At 46.1% G+C, this 19,564-nt stretch overlaps 1 protein-coding gene across 2 annotated transcripts in view; it reads right to left on the bottom strand.

The window, feature by feature from the left end:
- Positions 1 to 19,564, bottom strand: part of PAFAH2 (platelet activating factor acetylhydrolase 2) — a 66,353-nt gene that overhangs the window by 6,736 nt on the left and 40,053 nt on the right. Inside the window, exons 11-12 of one of the 2 annotated variants that reach the window (XM_058718552.1) lie at positions 12,158 to 12,276; positions 5,848 to 5,958 (exon numbers count right to left, since the gene is read on the bottom strand). In XM_058718552.1, the coding sequence (XP_058574535.1) occupies positions 5,890 to 5,958; positions 12,158 to 12,276 (188 nt within the window). In that variant the 3' untranslated portion in view covers positions 5,848 to 5,889. Of the gene's footprint in view, positions 1 to 5,847; positions 5,959 to 12,157; positions 12,277 to 19,564 lie in introns of those variants that run through there. The other variant, XM_058718551.1, reaches the window with a different exon arrangement.

The raw sequence follows: 19,564 nt of genomic DNA, 5'->3' as shown, positions 1-19,564 counted from the left end.
TGGGCCTAACCCTGCAGCTAACTTGCTGTGCAACTCTGAGCAAGTCTATTGCCTTTTCTGGGCTCCACTCTCTCCATCTGTGAAGTAAGTTGGACTGTGATCTCTAAAGCTTCCTCCTCAGCTCCAACACCTTCTGTTCAAGGGAGAAATCCACACGGGTCTTCATAGGGGAAAACGGGTCAAGAGCAGGATAAATTAAAGAAAAAAAATCATGAAATGGTAACTTTGGACCCTAATGTCCCAACTGGAAAGGACTCTGTGAAGAAATAACACAGTCTGTGCAGATTAAATGCCATCCACGAGATGAATTCTGGAGAGCTAAGTTACCTGCCCTATTCACAGCCCGATCTGAGGAAGGTGTCCTGTGGAGTTCTCTCTGTACAAGGTGATAGTGGATGGTGACCAGATGCCCTGGTATATGCTGAGCCCAATAGAAACCAACTCCCGCCATGGTGGCTTGGCTGAAAGCCCTGCGTAAGGAGGCGAGTTATGCCCAGCAGCAGACCAGCACAACCAGCCTCCTTCTCCTAGGAACCGCCGACACTAGGTGCTCATGGGACCCTACAGCTCGGGCTGTAACCTGAACAGCACTGCACTGACTTGGAAGCCAGGGATCCTGGGCATGTCCAGTAGCCGAGACAGTAGAAAACAGCAACCAAAAACCTCTCCTCCTCCAGTGGAACCTGGCAACAAAATTCCGTCACTGAATTTCATTTACATGGGCTTCTTGTAACCCGGAAAGGCAACCTAATACACACTGACACAACCAGCTGAACATGCCACAGAGGGAACCCCAAGGCGACTCCTAGGCCCCACTGCAACAGTGAGAAATAGCTACCACACTTCCTCAAACAGCCCCTGCTCCAACCGTGCTAAACTACTCACATACTCTTCTCCCACATCATCCCGTTATTTCTGCTCGCTGCCCCTCCCCCTCCGCACCCCCCCCCCCCCCATCACCTTCCTACTCATCTGCCTTCTGTGGGGCCTCCTCTGGTTCCAAATGTTACTCACCACACCCCTTTCTGGATTCCACAGCACTTTAGGACCCCTCACTGAGAGGTCTCCTCGACTGTGGACTTCAGTTTAAAGTCCTCAGGTCTAGAGGCACCTGGGTAGTTCAGTCGGTTGAGCGTCTGACTTCTGCTCAGGTCATGATCTCAAGCTTGTGAGTTCAAGCCACGCGTCGGGCTCTGTGCTGACAGCTCCGAGCCTGGAACCTGCTTCAGATTCTGTGTCTCCCTCTCTCTCTGCCCCTCCCCTGCTCATGCTCTGTCTCTCTCTCTCTCTCTCTCTCAAAAATAAACATACATTAAAAAAAAAAAAGTTAAAAAAATAAAATAAGGTCCTCACGTCTATGCCATAATTCTTTGTTTACATCTGTCTCTTCTCCCTTTGAATTCCTCAAAGCCTGGAGATTTCCTTGGGTCCTCAGTACCTATCGCAGTATCTGGCACAGGAGAAGTAGTCTATGAACATTTTTTCTAGCACTGAGTGAATGCATGAAAAGTAACAATGAGAAAGAAGACCTCATTTTTTGTATGAAGATGTTCAGAATCATGCCTGGTATTTGTTACCGTGCTTTTAATACTCTCAAAGCATTTCTTTCTTTTTTTTTTCCAAAAAAATCTTTATTTATTTATTTTGAGAGAGACAGAGACATGAGAGCAGGGGAGGAGCAGAGAGAGAAGGGGAGAGAGGGAGAGAGAGAGAGAGAGAGAGAGAGAGAGAGAGAGAGAGAGAGAGAGAATCTCAAGTAGGCTCCCAGCTGCCACTGCAGAGCCAGACATGGGGCTTGAACTCCCGAAACCATGAGATCATGACCTGAGAGGAGACCAAGAGTCAGACGTTTAACCGACTGAGCCACCCAGGCCCCCTCAAAGCATTTCTAAGTTCACTTGTTACTTGGAGTCTCATCATACCCAAGAAGTGGACAGGGAGAGGGCTATGGCTCCCCACAGTAGAGAAGGACCCCAAGACTCTGAAGAGTGCAGTGACCTGCTCAAGGTCACAAGAGAGATGGCTCAGAGCTGGAGAAGAGCTGACCTCCTGACTCCGATCTGAAGCTGGGGTTCATCTACCCACACCATTGGCTTCCTGATGTCCCTGTGACCTCCCACGTGGGAGGGGGTATCGGGAAAAGGAAGAGAGCTTTACGGCCGTGGATCTTCAGCCCTCTGGGGGACCCTCTCCTTCTTAGAAGAAGACCAAATCCATGGCCTCCAGGAAGCAGGCATCTAGAACCATGGAAGCACTGGGCTCACAGCCAGCAGAGTTGGGTTCCAGATTTGGGATTTCCACTTTTTAGCTGTTTAATCTTGGGTAAGTCATTTACTTTTTCTTTTTTCTTTTTTTTAAATGTTTTAATTCATTTTTGAGGGACAGAGAGCAAGCAGGGGAGGGGCAGAGAGAGAGGGAGATACAGAATCCAAAGCAGGCTCTAGGCTCTGAGCTGACAGCACAGAGCCCAACGTGGGGCTTAAACCCACACACCATGAGATCATGACCTGAACCGAACTCGGACACTCAACCGACTGAGCCACCCAGGCGCCCCTCGTTTGACAGGTGCTAGCTTCACAGGGCTATTGTAGAATCTGTGGGTTTCCAGAACTGAAGAGAATTTATACTCTGTTGAGGTATCATACCCATGTGAGGGGGAAAGACAAAAATAACATGGCAAAGAAGGGTGGACAAGGCCTCAAGTCTGAACCCACGCAAGGACATTCCCTCAGATGGAGTTCTATGTATGGGTGGAGGTCACTGGCACAGCGACAGGGCAAACTGCCTTCTGTCATATCGTTCCCACCTCTCCTGCCATGTCCTACAGTCAATTGATGGAAGGACAGAGTAGAGGGTTCCACTTTAACCTAAACCTGCAAAAAGGCATTTTCCTAAATTCCTTGACCTCATACAAATGACCTGCTTATTTTGAGATCACTTTATTTAGTTATTTTTAAGTAATTGCCATACCCACCACAGGGCTGGAACTCACAACCCCGAGATCGAGAGTCACCCCGAGATTGAGAGTCACATCCTCCGTGGACGAAGCCAGCCAGGCACCCTAGTGATCTGCTTACTAGATTCACTGGGTTCTAGCCAGCAGCCTCTTTCCAAAGCACGCTTTGGCCATTTTGTTACTTGTTTTCCCCTCTAAAAAGGTGGGTGGGGAGCCCATACCAGTTCTGGCTCTGCCGGGCTTCATCGGAGCAGGAGCTGGTATGCACGGGGCCTTAGGGACAGTTACTTTTATTAAGTCCCTAGAAAAGCCACACTCACCTCTTCAGTTATTCATCACCAGATATTGTAAAGACTTGCAGAGGAGACAAAGAAGTCACTGGCTACCGTGACTGATTTTACACCCTCTGCCTGGAAATGGCCAGTTGCTACTTGCTATTGTTACTACTTTTTTTCCATTTCCATTAGTAAGGTTATGGGTTCAGTTTCTGCTCTCACACAATTAATGTCACCTGCAGACACGGGGGAGCTCTAGTCACCGCTGCAGACAGCGCCACTCCCATCGTGCTGTGCGGTAAACATTAGCCCGCCTGTTCTATCCACAGGACAATCAACTCCCCAAAGACGAAATATCTGCCGTATTCACGTAAGTATTTCCGGTGACCGGCACAGGGTCCGCACACTGTGGGCATTTGGTGATTACAGCTACCATTTGTCACACGCTGTGCTAGGCACTTTTTAATGTATCATCTCACGTGATCCTTACAACATCTCCAGGGAGAAATATTATTATTCCCATTTACAGATGGGGAAACTGAGGCTCAGAAAGGTGAAGTAACTTGTCCAGGGTAACACAGCCAGTAAATAGCAGACTCAGGATTGAAGAGAGGCGGACTAGCTTCAGAGGCTGTTGTCTTGCCATTTTGTCATAGGCTCGTCACCATCCACCTCCACTGCTGGAAAAACCCTTTTTTTCAGAGGGCCATTTCTGCAGCTAAGGCAGAGGCTGGCTCTGATTCTCTATCTTGTATTCCTGACTCTCTGGGGTCCCAGGTACTCTCAGTCTCCCCAGCAACAGAAAGGGACACTTACTCTTTTTCTTGATGTCTGCAGTGGTGGGGACAAGGGTTTCTCACAAGTGCACGGGGGCTAACTGAAAAGGAAAAAATCATAATGATTAAAATAATGAGGCAGTCGAGGGACACTTCAGGCTCATCTGTCCTCAGGGGAGCCTCACATCCTAATCTGGTCCAAGCCACTCACCTCCCTCCCCGGTGGGGCTGATTTGATGGTCTATAGGATGATGGTAATAATGCTGAAGGGAAAGGAGGTATTCGGGAGGAGTTAAGACTCAGATGGGGCGAGATTAGAGATGAAAAAGCACGAGTTTCAGGCTGAATCTAGAGCATGACATCATTTCTTTTCGGAGTCAAAAATCTCTTTTAAATTATGTTTATGAAATTGCGTTTTGGAGTTCCATAATTTCCTCATATTGCTCATCTTCTCCCTCCTATATAACAGGAGTCAGAAAAAGGGAGACAGAAGTCCTGAGGGTGCCGAGTCTCAAGCCTTCACAGGACAGACTTGGAGACTCAAAGGCTCACAAAGCCTCCGCCCCCACCAAGGAACGAAGGATGGTGAAAACAGGAGGTGACAGCTTGGAAGATGGCTTTGGCTAGCTCCAGGTGCGGGAGAATTTGCAGTGGGAGACAAACAGGTCATGGGGAGGGAAGCTCGCTGTGAGCTGGGGGGGTGGCGGGGGGGGGGGGTCCCTCACCTGTGTGTTTCCCCGGGGCCCACGCCTGGACTGCTGAAGCAGACACTGTCCTCTGAGGGCTTGTGGGCTCGGAAAGATAAAAGTGGTATTTAGCAGAAGAGAGAAAAATGTATTCAACTCCCAGCCCAGTTATGATTTAGACGCAGCCGTGGGCAGAATAGCAATGAGCTCCTTATTTTAAACAAGTGGTAGAGAGATGAAAATAGATCTAGGGTGTCGAACCATTGGAGGTTTTTGCAATCCGGGAAAGGACTGCAGACCACACCCTTGTCAGGCAGGGAAGAGAGAGGGTCTTCCTTGAGAACAAAAAGCCTCTCTTTTCAGAGAGGGGTGTTCACATTATTGTTGTGGCGGGATTTGCATCTAAATCATCACTAGAGAAGGTTCAGACCTCATCTTGGTGCTGGGTTCAGGGAGGGAGGAGTCTCCAGCCCCTGCCTTGGGACTCTGGACCCAAGTAAGACCCTCCAAAACTAAAGGAACCCCTGACTGGGTGGGCCCTCAAGGTCATGTAGCAAAAGCTATGACCGTGGTTCCCATTCATGTATTTGGTGCCAGACATTTTATATACCTTATTTTGTTCCAATCTCACAGCATTCTCACGGAGCAGGCGTAAGTATCTGCATGCTATATATGAAGAAACTAAAGCCCAAGCTAAGGTCTAGACCAAGGTCACACATTTAGAAGTATAGAGTCATTATTTGAACTTAGGCCCATCTGACCCCTAAACCCATATTTTGCCTACTACACCACAGAGGGCTTTGCTTGATTGTCACTTCTCAATGAGGCCTTCCCTGAGTACCCCAAGTAAACATGCAGTGCCTTGTCCCTGGCACTCTCTAGGCCCTGCCCCTATTTTATTTCTCTTCTCAGCCCTTAAAAGCATCTGACCTGGGGTGCCTGGGTGGCTCAGTCGGTTGAGCGTCTGACTCTTGATTTCGGCTCAGGTCATGATCTCATGGTTTGTAACATGGAGCCCCGCGTGGGGCTCTGTGCTGATGGCATGGAGCCTGCTTGGGATTCTCCCTCTCCCTCTCTCTCTCTGCCCTTCCCCCACTCTCTCCGTCTTTAAAAAAAGGCAAAAAAAAAAAAAACAAAAACAAAAAACCAAACCCAAAAAACATCTGACTTACTATATCTTCAGTTGTTTATTTGTTTTAGTCCGTGCTCTTCCCCTGAAAACTAGGCTTGGCGAAAGCCAAGATTTTTATCCATATCCGTAGTGCCTAGAACAGTATCTGAATTAATGAATATTCAGTGTATAAGTGAATGTTGAAAAGCCTCTTGCCTGACTTTGTACTGGAAAGCTAGCATCGAAATGCATACTGCTTTTGATAAAAAGCAACCCGATGATCCTTTAGAAAACCCAAGGGTTCTAGACTCTGATGGAGTAAAAGGGAGAGTACATGGACAGCAGGGCTGCCATTTGGAAGGAAGGGGAGCGGAAGATGGCATTCAAGGTGGCAAGGGGGGTGAGATGTAGATGTGAGGTGCTAGCTCACAAGTTAATCCGAGTGCACACAGGGATCGGTGAATAAGAAAATAAGACAGGTAACTAGAGATGCTGACACAGACAGTGGTGCTCAGTCTCCAGAAGAATCAACAAAGCTGTTCCACAGCGTCGTCTGGCATGGATCGTGGGTGTGCTTGTTGCTAATAACTTTTTCTTCATTTAGGAAAAGATAAAAAAGGTGGGGGTGGGGGTGGGGGGTGGATAAGACTTCCCTGTAGGACAGATAGCGACTGTACCAGAGAAAAGATACACAAAGTCACTTGAAAACAGAGGTTCTTTAGCATGCCCAGACTGATAACTTGAGACAAATTTTTGGACTCAGCGGGGATAACATGAGGTTATGTAAAACCCTGAGTACAAGGCCTAGAACATGGGGGCCATGTGATGCTCACTATTAAGCTGATATCCTTTTCTGAAAATCTGATAAATGCAACGAACTCTCTCTCCAGAAAAATGCACATTTGACCATACACTCAAAATTTTGCATGCAATTTCACTGGGGATAGGAGCCTTCCAGAGCCTTCCAGAGCCTTCCAGAGGCTTCCAGGTCTACTGAACAAGGGGTTATGAACAAGTGCCTTGATGAGACAGAAGGGCTCTGGGGTCAACAAGATTTGGCTGTAACTCGCTAGAATAGAATCATACGCCTAAAGAAACAATGTGCTAATTGGAACAGGGGTTAATCAACCTTAGGAGCACAGTAGGCAAATATAGGCTGTCCCCATTCAAGCACTGCTAAGGGAGGGGTGCCCCTGGCCCAAGAACCCATTTGTCTGTCGCTGGTAGCAATGGTTCAGCCCTATTTCTGAGGTGTGTGTAGTAAGCCTTGGCTTGATATCTTTAACATTTGAATCATATCACCTAACTCCCCTGGCTCTGCTGGTGGAGGGTCTACGGGCAGCAAAAGCCCTGGCCAAATGACAGGGAGTCTGGCCCCCTCTGCTCACACTTTTCATTGTAAATAGTGAACTAGCATTCTGGGTTTATAGAACAGTCTGTGAGTATGGCTAACCCCTCCTCCTCTGCGGACATGCAGATAGGTCTTCTATGTCCTGGGACTGAGAGTTTGTATCTTCGACCAAGTTTTCAAATTTGGTAATTTCTCTCATAGGAATCTACCCACAGGAAATAATTAGAAGTTGAGATGTATATATGCACACAAAGAAGATATCCACTACAGTGGATTCCTAAAAGCTTCTTCTTTTCTTTTTTCTTTTCTCTTTTCTTTTCTTCTCTTTTTTCTTTACTTTTCTTAAAGTAATCTCTACATCCAGCATGGGGTTTGAACTTACAACCCCGAGATCCAGAGTCACACGCTCTACTGATTGAGCCAGCCGGGCGCCCCTAAAACCTTTTCTCTTGAATTAATTTTTAGATTAGCAGGCAGTTATAAGAAATAATATTGAGAGAGTCTCTATTCCCTTCACCTAGTTTTCCCCAACGGTAACTGTCTCCATCTGTTCAGGTCGCTATAACAAAAACACCATAGATGGGGTCGTTTAAAAAACATTTATTTCTCCCAATTCTAAGGCTGGGAAGTCCAAGCTGAAGGCGCTGGCAGGTTACAGGTGTGGTGGGGGCCCTTTCCCTGGTTCAGAGGTGGTTGTCTTGACGCTGTATCCTCGACGTGGCAGAGACATGGCAGAACGGGTGAAGGAACTCTGGTATCTCTAACCCCATTCACAAGGGCTCCACCCTCCTGATCTAATCACCTCACAAAGGCCCCACCTTCTAACACCATCACACTGGAGATTAAGTTTCAGTATACGAATTTTGAGGGGACACGTTCGATCTATGGCAATAAAAAAGCTCATATAATCATGGATCAAGATGCTGGCATTCATGCAATCCTCACCTTATTCAGATTTCACTATTTTACATGCACTCATTTGGGTGTGTGTATTTTGTTCTATGTAACTTTGTCACATGTAGATTGTGGAGCCACTCCCATAGCCAAGACAAAACAGTTCTGTCACAAGGAATAATGTTAATTTTTACAGTAACAAAAAGTAAAAGCAAGTTCAACACCCAACATCAGGAGACTGTTCACATAACCTGTGGTATAGTCATAGGATAAAATATTATTCAGTCATTTAAAATGGTGAATACTGAGCCTGGGTGGCTCAGTCGGTTGGGCGTCCGACTTCGGCTCAGGTCACGATCTCGCGGTATGTGAATTCGAGCCCCGCATCGGGCTCTGTGCTGACAGCTCAGAGCCTGGAGCCTGTTTCAGATTCTGTGTCTCCCTCTCTCTCTGACCCCCCCCCCCCCCGTTCATGCTCTGTCTCTCTCTGTCTCAAAAATAAAGAAATGTTTAAAAAAAAATTTTTTTTTTTTAAAATGGTGAATACAAGGGGTACTTGGGTGGCTCAGTTAGTTAAGCATCTGATTCTTTTTTTCTTTTTTTAATGTTTATTTTTAAGAGAGAGAGAGAGAGAGAGAGAGCGGGGTAGGGGCAGAAAGAGAGGGAGACACAGCATAGGAAGCAAGGTCCAGGCTCTGAGCTGTCAGCAACAGAACCCAATGTGGGCTCGAACCCACAGACTGTGAGGTCATGACCTGCGCTGAAGTCTGACACCCAACCCACTGAGCTATCCAGGAGCCCCAAGCATCTGATTCTTGATCTCAGGGTTGTGAGCTCAAGCCATGGGTTAGGCTCAAAATAAATAAATAAATAAAATGGTAAGTATTATAAAATGTTTACAAAGATTTTTTCATATGGGAAAATGCTTATGAGATACAGAGTTGTACATATGATATATATATTTAAAAATTTTTTTTGTTTATTTATTAATTTTTTTTTGAGAGAGTGAGACAGAGCGTGAGTGGGGGAGGGGCAGAGAGAGAGGCAGACACAAAATCTGAAACAGGCTTCAAGCTCCAAGCTGTCAGCACAGAGCCCAACATGGGGTTCGAACCCATGAGCCGTGAGATCATGACCTGAGCAGAAGCTGGATGCCCAACTGACTGGGCCACCCAGGCACCCCTGATATGTATACTTTAAGGAATATGCCAGAAATTTCTAAATATCGTTTACCTTTAGATGGTAGTATAGGTTGTACTCTTCTTCTGTTTTACTTTTCTGTATTTGTCAAAAATTTCTACAATAAGCATCTACTATGGACTGAATGTTTGTGTCCCCCTACAATTCATATGTTGAAGCCCTAACTTGGAATGGCATGGTATTGAGAAGTGGTGCCTCTGGGAGGTAATTAGGTTTAGATGGGGTCCTGAGTGTGAGGCCCTCATGATGGGATTAGTGGCTCTAGGAAGAGAAGACAGAGAGAGAGACGGCTCCCTTTCTGTCATGTGAGGACACAGGGAGAAGGCAGATGTCTGCAGGCCAGGAAGAGGGCCCTCACCAGGAACCAAATCAGCTGGCAGCTTCATTTTGGACTTCCGAACCTCTGGCACTGTGAGAAGTCAATGTGTCTTGTTTAAGCCCCCCAGTGTATGATATTTTGTTATGGCAGCCCAAACTAAGACAGCATCTCTTACTTAAAGAATGGGGGTGCTGGGGTATGTGTGCAGGAAAATACAAGAGGGTAAAAAAGGAAGAGAAACTAAATTAAAACCAAAAATTTCAATTCAAGGTTCAGACCCTACTGCCAGGAGGGACTGCTCTCTGGGGAGGCAGGGGCTCTATCCAGGGCTCCAAGGGCCGCAGGGGCCGTGGCCTATGGCTTTCCCAGGCACTGGCAGCAGTATAGAAGAGGTCTACAGGCCTTGTAGCTCCCGAGTTTTGAACAGGGTGCAACAAGGAGGTGAAGGCATCTTCTGGGTCAGCCTTATTTATGGAAGACAAGGAGGCTGGAGAGACAGAGGACCAGGGGCAGAGGGCAGGAGCAGCCCGCTAGCTCACTCTTGCCTGTTCCACACTCGCCTTCCTGATCTGAACCCAGGAGGAAGAGGGAGGGGGTGCGGGGAGCCAAACATAGGATGGGTGGAACATCTGCTCAGGCAGTAACCCGCAGGACAAATGAGGGCAGAGCTTGGGGCTGGACTCTGCCCTGCTGAGGTCTGGCCCCTCTCTGCAAGGAGACTGTGCACTATCTGATAAGAGTATTGGCCTGGGAATCAGCTATCTGAGTCTCATTCTAACCGGGCCTCAAAGCAGGGCAGCTTGGCAAAGCCACTTTGATATGAGGGACATTTTGAAATGACAGAACAGTCAAAATAAAAATTATCATTAAAAATTACCAAGTAGGGCACTCGTGATGGGCACTGGGTATCGTATGTAAGTGATGAATCACCAAACTCTAGTTGTGAAACTAATATTACTCTGTATGTTAACTAACTGGGATTTAAATAAAAACTTGAAACAAACAGGGGCACCTGGGTGGCTCAGTCAGTTAAGGGTCTGACACTTGATTTCAGCTCAGGTCATGATCTCACGGTTGGTGAGATTGAAGAGAACTGTGCTGATAGCTCAGAGCCTGCTTGGGATTCTATCTTGCCTTCTCTCTCTGCCCCTCCCTTGCTCATGCTTTCTCTCTTTCTCAAAATAAATAAATAAACTTAAGGAAAAAAGCTTGAAACAAATAAAAATTACCAAGTAGCTTCTGAAAGGCATATCCAATCCTTACTTTCTCTCACACCCTCACCTACCCCTGACTCTCATGCCCTCCCTGACCTTGACTCCATTCCTGATTTCTACCATGTCTCTGACCCCCTCTCCACTGCAGTGAGAGCTGGCATTAAGTGGGGTGCAGAGTGGAAGGGAGGATGTCTGCTTTGCATGTACCACTCGATAGTAAGAAAAAAAAAAAAAAAAGAAAATGAAAGGGGCTCCTGGGTGGCTCAGTCAGTTGAGCAATTGACTTTTGGTTTCGGTTCAGGTCATGATCTCACGGTTCATGGGTTTGAGCCCCATGTCAGGTTCCATGCTAACAGCATGGAGCCTGCTTGGGATTCCCTGTCTCCCTCTCTCTCTGCTCGCCCCCCCTCAAATGTAAATAAATAAACATTTTTTAAAAATTATAAATTTAATGATGTGGTTTTTAGGGTAGATGTCCTCATATGATAGTGCTGTGCCAATGCCTTCCAGGGATGAATGGCTGCTTTCAAATCTGCTAAAGGTACTGGAAGTGCTTTCCCAACAAAACGAGAGATCTCAGGGAGGGTTCTTAAGTGAAAAAGCCAGAGGTCCCAGAAGGGAAAAGAAGAGGCAACTCCATCTGGCAACGAATGCCCTAGAATCCTTATGAGAACATGGGTGGTCTACCTGCCGGGAATTGTGCCCTTTGCGGGGCTGCCTGCCTTTCTGCCATCCCACATGATTCTGGAAAACAGTCACAATGTCAGGCCTGCACTAGGCATAAGAAGTGGGCCATGGGTCAGTCCTGGCCAATTTCAGTACCTATCTCCTGTCCACAGTGACTGGTCTAAGACCTGGCTAAGATACAGAATCCAAGCAGAGTCAATCCCTTCCTTGGAGTCTAATAATACGGTCCCTGGGAGAGAACACTCCAGGATCTTCCTCTGGGACTGTGGACAAACATGGATAAAGATTGTAGATAAAGATGATGGGAGTCAGGGGGCTGTCGGCAGCCATCTTGACACCATGCAGATAGCCAGCAACCCCACTTCGAACTCTGTAAGCCAGTAAATTGTTTTTGCTTAAGCTGGATCATGCCTGTTTTCTGGCCGTTGCAACTAACAGACTAGTTAACACATTGTTCCACTCCTTATTTTAGAAGGCCGGGGATTCCAAGATTGCCTAAAGGGAGGCTTGCTTCTGATAGGCCCTGCCCACTTATCAGAGCCCACAGTCAGACCTCCCACACAGGAAAGAGATCCTCTGTGAAAAAAAACCTCCCATGCTTCAGAGGAACCTACACCATCCATCTATCTGTACTAATCAACCGAGTCCTTTATTCATAATTGCCTTTCAGTCAAAAAGAGATACATACCCAGGCACATAGTGGTGAAGCATCTGACCTCCGAGGATAAAAGTTGGCCTCCAGAGTTCCCAGAGATAAGGGATCAAGACGTAGATTGGCATCAGATCTCTTACCAACAGTACTGCATCCTGGAAGACAAAAGAGTGGGGTCTTCAAAGTTCTAAGGGAAAAAGTGAATTTGTATGTAGAATTGTCTCCCCAGCCAAATGAACATACATCTGAGGTCCCCCAAGGACCCCAAGTTTCCCTTTCAAAGAACTTTCAAAGAAGCATGCATACTCACACAAAACGAAAAAGGAATCCCAGAAAGGAATGGCCCTGAATGGGATACAGGAAACCGAGGAATGAACCCAAAAGACCTCTGAAGGCAGTATTTTATGAACTGCATGAACAAGAGTCTCAAAATTAGGGAACCCGGGTGGTGGACCTACAGGTGTTTTTCTGTACTATGATTTCAGCTTTTCCCTCTATTTGAAATTTTTCATAATAAAAAGTTGGGGTAGAAATAGAAGGACAAGGATCAAGAAGAAAAAAAAAATAACAGCACATGTCTTTTATGTCAACAAGAGAAAAAAGGGCAGTTTAATGCCAGGATACATTAGAACAGGTTATTCAATGTTTTGTTAACCACATAGATGTTTCCTGATTTACTAGGTTCTACCTTCTAGATATTTAAACCCGTGCTCATTAATAAACACTTTTATTAATGTTTTTAACACTTTTCTTTAATGTTTATTATTATTATTATTATTATTATTATTGAGAGCGAGAGAGACAGAGCATGGGTGGGGGAGGGGCAGGGAAAGAGGAAGACACAGAATCCCAAGCAGGCTCCAGGCTCTGAGATGTCAGCACAGAGTCCGACAGAAGGTTGAACCTACGAACCATGAGATCATGACCTGAGCCCAAGCTGGATACTTAACATACTGAGCCAGCCAGGCACTGTAAGAAACACAGGATTTTTAGGTAGCACGATGTGAGAGCACTTAATACCACAGAATTGTACACTTAAGAGTGATTAAAAGAGTAAATTTCATGCTATGTATATGTTACTACAATAAATTTTTTTAATGAAATGTGATTTCAAAAACTTCAGTTCTTTCATTATTTTTTAAAACTCTAGTTGGAGCTCAGGGTACCTGGGTGGCTCAGTCAGTTAAGCATCTGACTCTTTTTTTAAAAATTTTTTTTTAACATTTATTTATTTTTGAGAGACAGAGAGAGGCAGAGCATGAGCAGGGGAGGGAGGGAGAGAGAGAGAGAGAGACAGACAGAATCCAAAGCAGGCTCCAGGCTCTGAGCTGTTTGTTAGCCCAGAGCCCGACGCGGGGCTCGAACCCACAAACTGCGAGACCATGACCTGAGCTGAAGACGGACGCTCAACCGACTGAGCCACCCAGGCACCCCAAGCATCTGACTCTTGATCTCGGCTCAGGTCATGATCTCACGGTTGTGAGATTGAGCCCTGAGACGGGCTCTGTGCTGATAGTCTGGGGCCTTTGTGGGATTCTCTGTCTCTCCCTCTCTCTCTGTCAAAATAAATAAATAATCTTAAAAAAAACCCACCAAAACTCTAGTTGGAGCTTTTTAGGAAACAATACATTTTGTTATGAAGAAACATGTATGTGTGGCAAGAAATAATTTTGTGTGTGTTCCCTTATACACGTGAGCAAGGGTTTCTTCAGGTTTGCCTGGGAATAGACTTGCTGATTGTAGGTGCATCTCTGACTCTGTGCAGTATTTTTTTAATGTTTATTTATTTTTGAGAGAGAGAGCGTGAGCAGGGGAGGGCCAGAGAGAGAGGGAGACAGAATCCCAAGCAGGCTCCCCGCGGTCAGCACAGAGCCCGATGTGGGGCTCAAACCCACGAACCGTGAGATCATGACCTGAGCTGAAGTCCGATGCTCCACCAACTAAGCCCCACAGGTGCCCTTCTGTAGAGTATTTCTAAAGTGGTTGCACCAACTTACTGGTGTTCCCAATGAGTATTGGCCCAAATTCCACATTTTGTGCATTTTTCAGACTTGTGCATTTTGGGTGTGAAATCTGAATTTCATTTTTATAGAGCAGGGGTGAGCAGTATGTGATTTGTCAGCCTGGTTTAACATTCAGGACAGTACCCAACACGTGGTCCAGCAGTGACACAAGCAGGTGTGATGTTGGTTGAATTGAATTGCTGGGGACGCTCGTCCTTCGTGAAGTCCTTTGTGTGAAGGGGGACCAGTGTGTGCAACGAGCACTTAACAACCCTGCAGAATCGATCCCAGGCGCTGACAGCTGACTGGGCAGAGGAGATGTTGGAGCAGCCTGAGTGCGGCTTGCAGGGTGGGTTTTGTAGAGGAGGAGAGTCACCAGCAACACAGGAACGGAGGGAAGGAACGGAACTTGATGAAGAGGGGAGAGGGTTTTTAAGAGACTGTGGCGCGTCCCAAAGCTCAAAAGCAGGAGAGAATTCTTCAGCACTGAGGGAAGAAGATGGGTGTGTTTGGCAGGAAAGAACTTAAACTAGAGAATAATCAGAAAATACAGGACGGTGAGTTAAATTACTAAATTGATTCATGCCTCAATAGCTTCAGTCATAAAGACAGGATACTGATGGTACCCATCTCATAAAATTGTTGTGAACATCACATGAGATCATATCTCTAAGGCACTTGGCATAATGCCTGCAACAAGTAAATTTAATGTTAGTTCTTGTTAAATAAGTCGTCCAAGATCACATAGCTCAACTCGCGAATGGGTGTCTAGGATTTGAATAGTTTCTCTGATTCCAAAGCCCAGACTCTTAACTGCACTGTGCTCTACTGACTACCTACCATTTATTGCACACAGTGCTCCGTACTCTACATTAGTTATCTCATTCACTCCTTATCACATCCCTGAGCTGGGTATTGCCATTTTACAGAAGAGGAAATTGGCCATCATTTAACTCTCTTGCCCAAGTTCACCCAGTTGGGTTTCACGCCCAGGCCTGCCTGGCTCCAAAGCCCTCTCCCCAACATCACACTGGAAGTGTCCTGGCTTGGGTCCCAGTCCCAGATCTGCTACTGATCAACCTGTGTCACTGAGCCTGTTTCCTCATTTTGTACATACCACGGGGTAAGTTAGAGAATGGTCTCTCTGGTCCCTCCACCTGTTCTGGAAAGGTGGATGTGATGAAATCAGACAGTGCTCCAGGTAGGAGGGAGGGGTATGAGTCAGACAGGATCCCCATCCCCATCTGAATGCACACCATCAACCAACAGAGATCCAGAGGCGCCAAGAGATGAGTCCTGGTCTCCAAAGCATTAGTCATCGTCTGCTCCCATGCCTCAGGGGACCAGCAGGGATGCTGCTCCAATTATAGTGGATTGATGAGGGGCCTCTAGGATGATGAAAGGGTGGGAGAGGAGATGTCAGAGGGCACACTGGGAGAGCCGAATCACCCAGCCTGGAGAAGAGAAGGCAAGAAGGGCCTGTCTTCAAGTCTCCAGGGACTATGCGGTCTGGGTGGCAGGGGAGAAAGAACAAAAGGGTAAGCCTCAGGGTGTCTGGGACTGGTCCTGTTCTTGGCTCTGACGCTAACAAGCAGGAAGACCTTTTTTTTTTTTTTTTTAAATTTTTATTTTTGGGACAGAGAGAGACAGACAGAGCATGAACGGGGGAGGGGCAGAGAGAGGGAGACACAGAATCGGAAACAGGCTCCAGGCTCCGAGCCATCAGCCCAGAGCCCGACGCGGGGCTCAAACTCACGGACCGCGAGATCATGACCTCCCAGGCGCCCCCAGGAAGACCTTTGTATGACAAGTTACTTCATCTTTCCAATCTTCAACTTCTACATCTAAAATATTAGGGACCTTGCTGTGATCTATCGAAAGTCAGCCCTCGACACAAGAATTTGTAAAAGAAAGAAAGAAAGAAAGAAAGAAAGAAAGAAAGAAAGAAAGAAAGAAAGAAAGAAAGAAAGAAAGAAAGAAAGAATAAAAACAATATCAGGGAAAGAACTTTAAAGAGAAACCCCACCAATTTAAACAAAGAAATGTAAACTATTATAGCTAAAAACAACTAAAAATGGCTCAAAACCCTGGCAATGGGGGGCACCTGCTAAGCAGACCCAAACAAAAGGGTTGATGCAACAGAATATTAAAATGTCATTTGAGGGGTGCCCGGGTGGCTCAGTTAAGCGTCCGACTTCGGCTCAGGTAATGATCTCACAGTTCACGAGTTCGAGCCCTGCGTTGGGTTCTGTGCTGACAGCTCAGAACCTGGAGCCCGCTTCCAGTTCTGTGTCTCCCTCTCTCTGCTCCTCCCCCAATCATGCTCTGTCTCTGTCTCTCAAAAATAAATAAAAACATAACAAAAAAATTTTAACGTCATTTATAGAGGCGCCAGGATGGCTCAGTTGGTTGAGCATCTGACTCTTGACTTCGGCTCAGGTCATTATCCCCCAGTTCATGGGTTCGAGTCCTGCATTGGGCTCTGTGCTGAGTGTGCAGCCTGCTTGGGATTCTCTCTTGTTCTCTCCGTGCCCCCACCCCCACTCAAAATAAATAAATAAACTTTTTAAAATGTCACTTGGAATGCTGGATAATAATAAACATTTATTGAGCACTATGTGCCAGGCACTGAGGAGAGGTCTTGGCATGCATGATCTCATTTGCTATCCTCAAGCATCTTCTGAGGTAGATATGATTGCATTTTTCAGATGAGTTAGCTGAAGCCCTGAGAGGTTCCATCACCCGACAAGTTAATAAGTGATGACATCAGGACTCAAATTCAGAGGTCCAGCTGACTTAGAAGGGCATGCTCCTAATTAATACTCTCCTGTTGGATGGGAGGACCATGCAGAAATAGAGAAATGCACATACGAAAGTGTGAAGCAGTGGGGGGAAAGCCTCTCCAGAGTGATTATGTTAATGTAAGAATGTTGGCATCAACATTCGGTTTGGAAATTTATAAATAGGCAATTTAGATTGATGGGAACTTACTTGGGGCTGCTAAAGTTTAGATGTTTCTGTTTAATTTTGGATAGTTAGAGAGGATAAGGGCCTAACTCCTTCCCTTGACATAGAAGGCCTTGATTTCTTCAGTAAGCTCCCCTTTATCTCCATTTCTCACCTATTTTCTTTAAACCAGTTACAATGTCCTGAATATGCCAAGCCTTGCTATTTATATTTCTGTGCCTTTGCATGTTACTTCTTGTGCTTAGAAGGCCTTTTCCCTTGCCCATCTGGAAGATTCCATTCATCTCCAATACTGTGGTGGTTGGCCTCCAAGATGACCCCCAGTAATCCCCACCTCCTGGTGTTTACACCCTTGTAGGTCCCCTCCCACACCGAATAGGCCTGGCCTGTATCATGTGATACTGTGGATACAATGGAGTAGGACTTCTAAGGATGGGACATAAGAGACATTGTGGCTGCCATCTTACTCTCTCTTGGGTCACTTACTTTGGGAGAAGCCAGCTGCCATGTCTTGAACAGCAGCCCCATGGAGAGCTCCATGAGGTGAGGCCTCCTGCCAACAGCCATGTGAGTGAGCCGGCTTGTAAGTGGATTCTCCAGTCTTAGTCAAGCCTTCAGATGGCTGTAATCCCAGCTGACATCTTGACTGCAACCTCACGAGAGAGCTTAAGCCAGAACCACCCAGCTAAGCAATTCCAGAATTCCTGAGCCGTCAAGTGTGAGATAACGTTTGCTGTGCAAAGCTGCTAAATTTGGGGTTATAATGCAGCGATAGATAACTAATACAAATACCAAGCTCAAGCAAATGATACTCTGCGAGGGTTTTGTAGCTCTTCTCCACTGCTGAGGTTGAACTAATCACCGTGTGCTGCTCTGAGCCTTAGATCTCCCCTATTATAGCACTCGTGACACAGGGCCTAACTGCTGACTTGACGTTCTTACCCTCTAGATTCAGTCCCATGAGGACAGAGACAACCATGTACAGCCGTGTAAGTGACTGTAGCGTGAATGAACACGTGAGAAAGGCTATCTGAGTTGATTCTCATAGACCTTTCAGCCCGGGCTTCTTCCCCACACAAAAAATCCAAGGTATGACTTCTGGAAATCATGGATGTCATGGTGAGTGGGTCCTGAGGATTTTCTTTCTTCTCTTCTTTTCTTTCTTTCTATCTATCTTTCTTTCTTTCTTTCTTTCTTTCTTTCTTTCTTTCTTTCTTTCTTTCTTTCTCTCTTCCTTTCTCTTCAAAACTTAGTTTATTGCCAGTTTAAATGTTTAATTTATTTTTTTTTATTTAGAGAGAGAAAGCATCAGTAGGGAAGGGGCAGAGAGAGAGGGAGAGAGAATCCCAAGCAGTCTCCATGAGCTGTGAGTGGAACAGCAGTCCTGCTGCGGGGCTCGATCCCACAAACTATGAGACCGTGACCTGAGCCAAAACCAAAAGTCAGATGCTCAACCGACTGAGCCACGCAAGTGCCCCGGAAGATTTTCTTAATAATCCAATAAAACTCTGGCATGTATGTAGGCATCTAAAACACTAGATTAGAATTCAGATCTGGATATTAATTCAAATCTTCCAGCTACTTGCTGAACTTCCCTGAGCTTTGGTTTCCTCATGCACCAAAAGATTTAAAGGTTCTTCCAGTTCTAAAATTTAATGATTCTATATTTTCAGCTAGTAATTACTCTTGTTCCAGAACAAAGTGAAAGATAGGCTAATAGTGTTAAGCCATAACAGGGGTTCTCAAACTAGGCTGCATATCAGGAATACCCCTGGAGCTTATCACAGCGCGCGCGCGCGCACACACACACACACACACACACACACACACACACCCCTGGAGCCCACCCTATACCTGCTGATCAGCTTCTCTGGGTCTCTGGAGACATGGCCAGGGCATCTGTATTTTTATGCAGTTCTAAAGTGATTCTGATGTACATCTAGAACTGACACTCACTGATCTACAGTACGTAAGTTAGAGATTAGAAATTTTCTTTCTGCCAATTGGTTGGCTTCATGGTTTATAGAGTACAGAACTAATGGGTTTGTTCTCTGAACTGTTAACTTTATATGAGGTGGAGAGATGATGGATGGACTGTTGGAACCGGCCCATCTCTACTGCTAGAAAAGGTGTACCATCAGGACTCAGTTGGACCTTCCCCAAAAATCAGTCTTTGTATGACCCAACTGTTCAGGGCATTTACTGGAGATCAAATCATGGCTTATTTTAACCTATATAGGGTAGTACAGAACTGCTTTCTCTTTGTGAGGTAGGGATGAACAGAAACTGAGAGCACTGACTTTGGAAGCCAACAGTTTAGGTTCCGATCCTGACCCCAGGACTTACTTACCTGCTGGGTGACTGTGGCCGAGCTAGTACACCTTCCTGAACCTCCTTTTCCTGATCTGTTGTGTGGGGATAACACGTAATACCTTACAGGGATGGTGTTAGGATTAAACGATACAATGTATGT

The sequence above is a fragment of the Neofelis nebulosa genome, chromosome 2, assembly GCF_028018385.1.
Source record: "Neofelis nebulosa isolate mNeoNeb1 chromosome 2, mNeoNeb1.pri, whole genome shotgun sequence".
Classification (NCBI taxonomy): Eukaryota; Metazoa; Chordata; class Mammalia; order Carnivora; family Felidae; genus Neofelis; species Neofelis nebulosa.
This window is presented reverse-complemented; position numbering and strand designations above follow the sequence as displayed.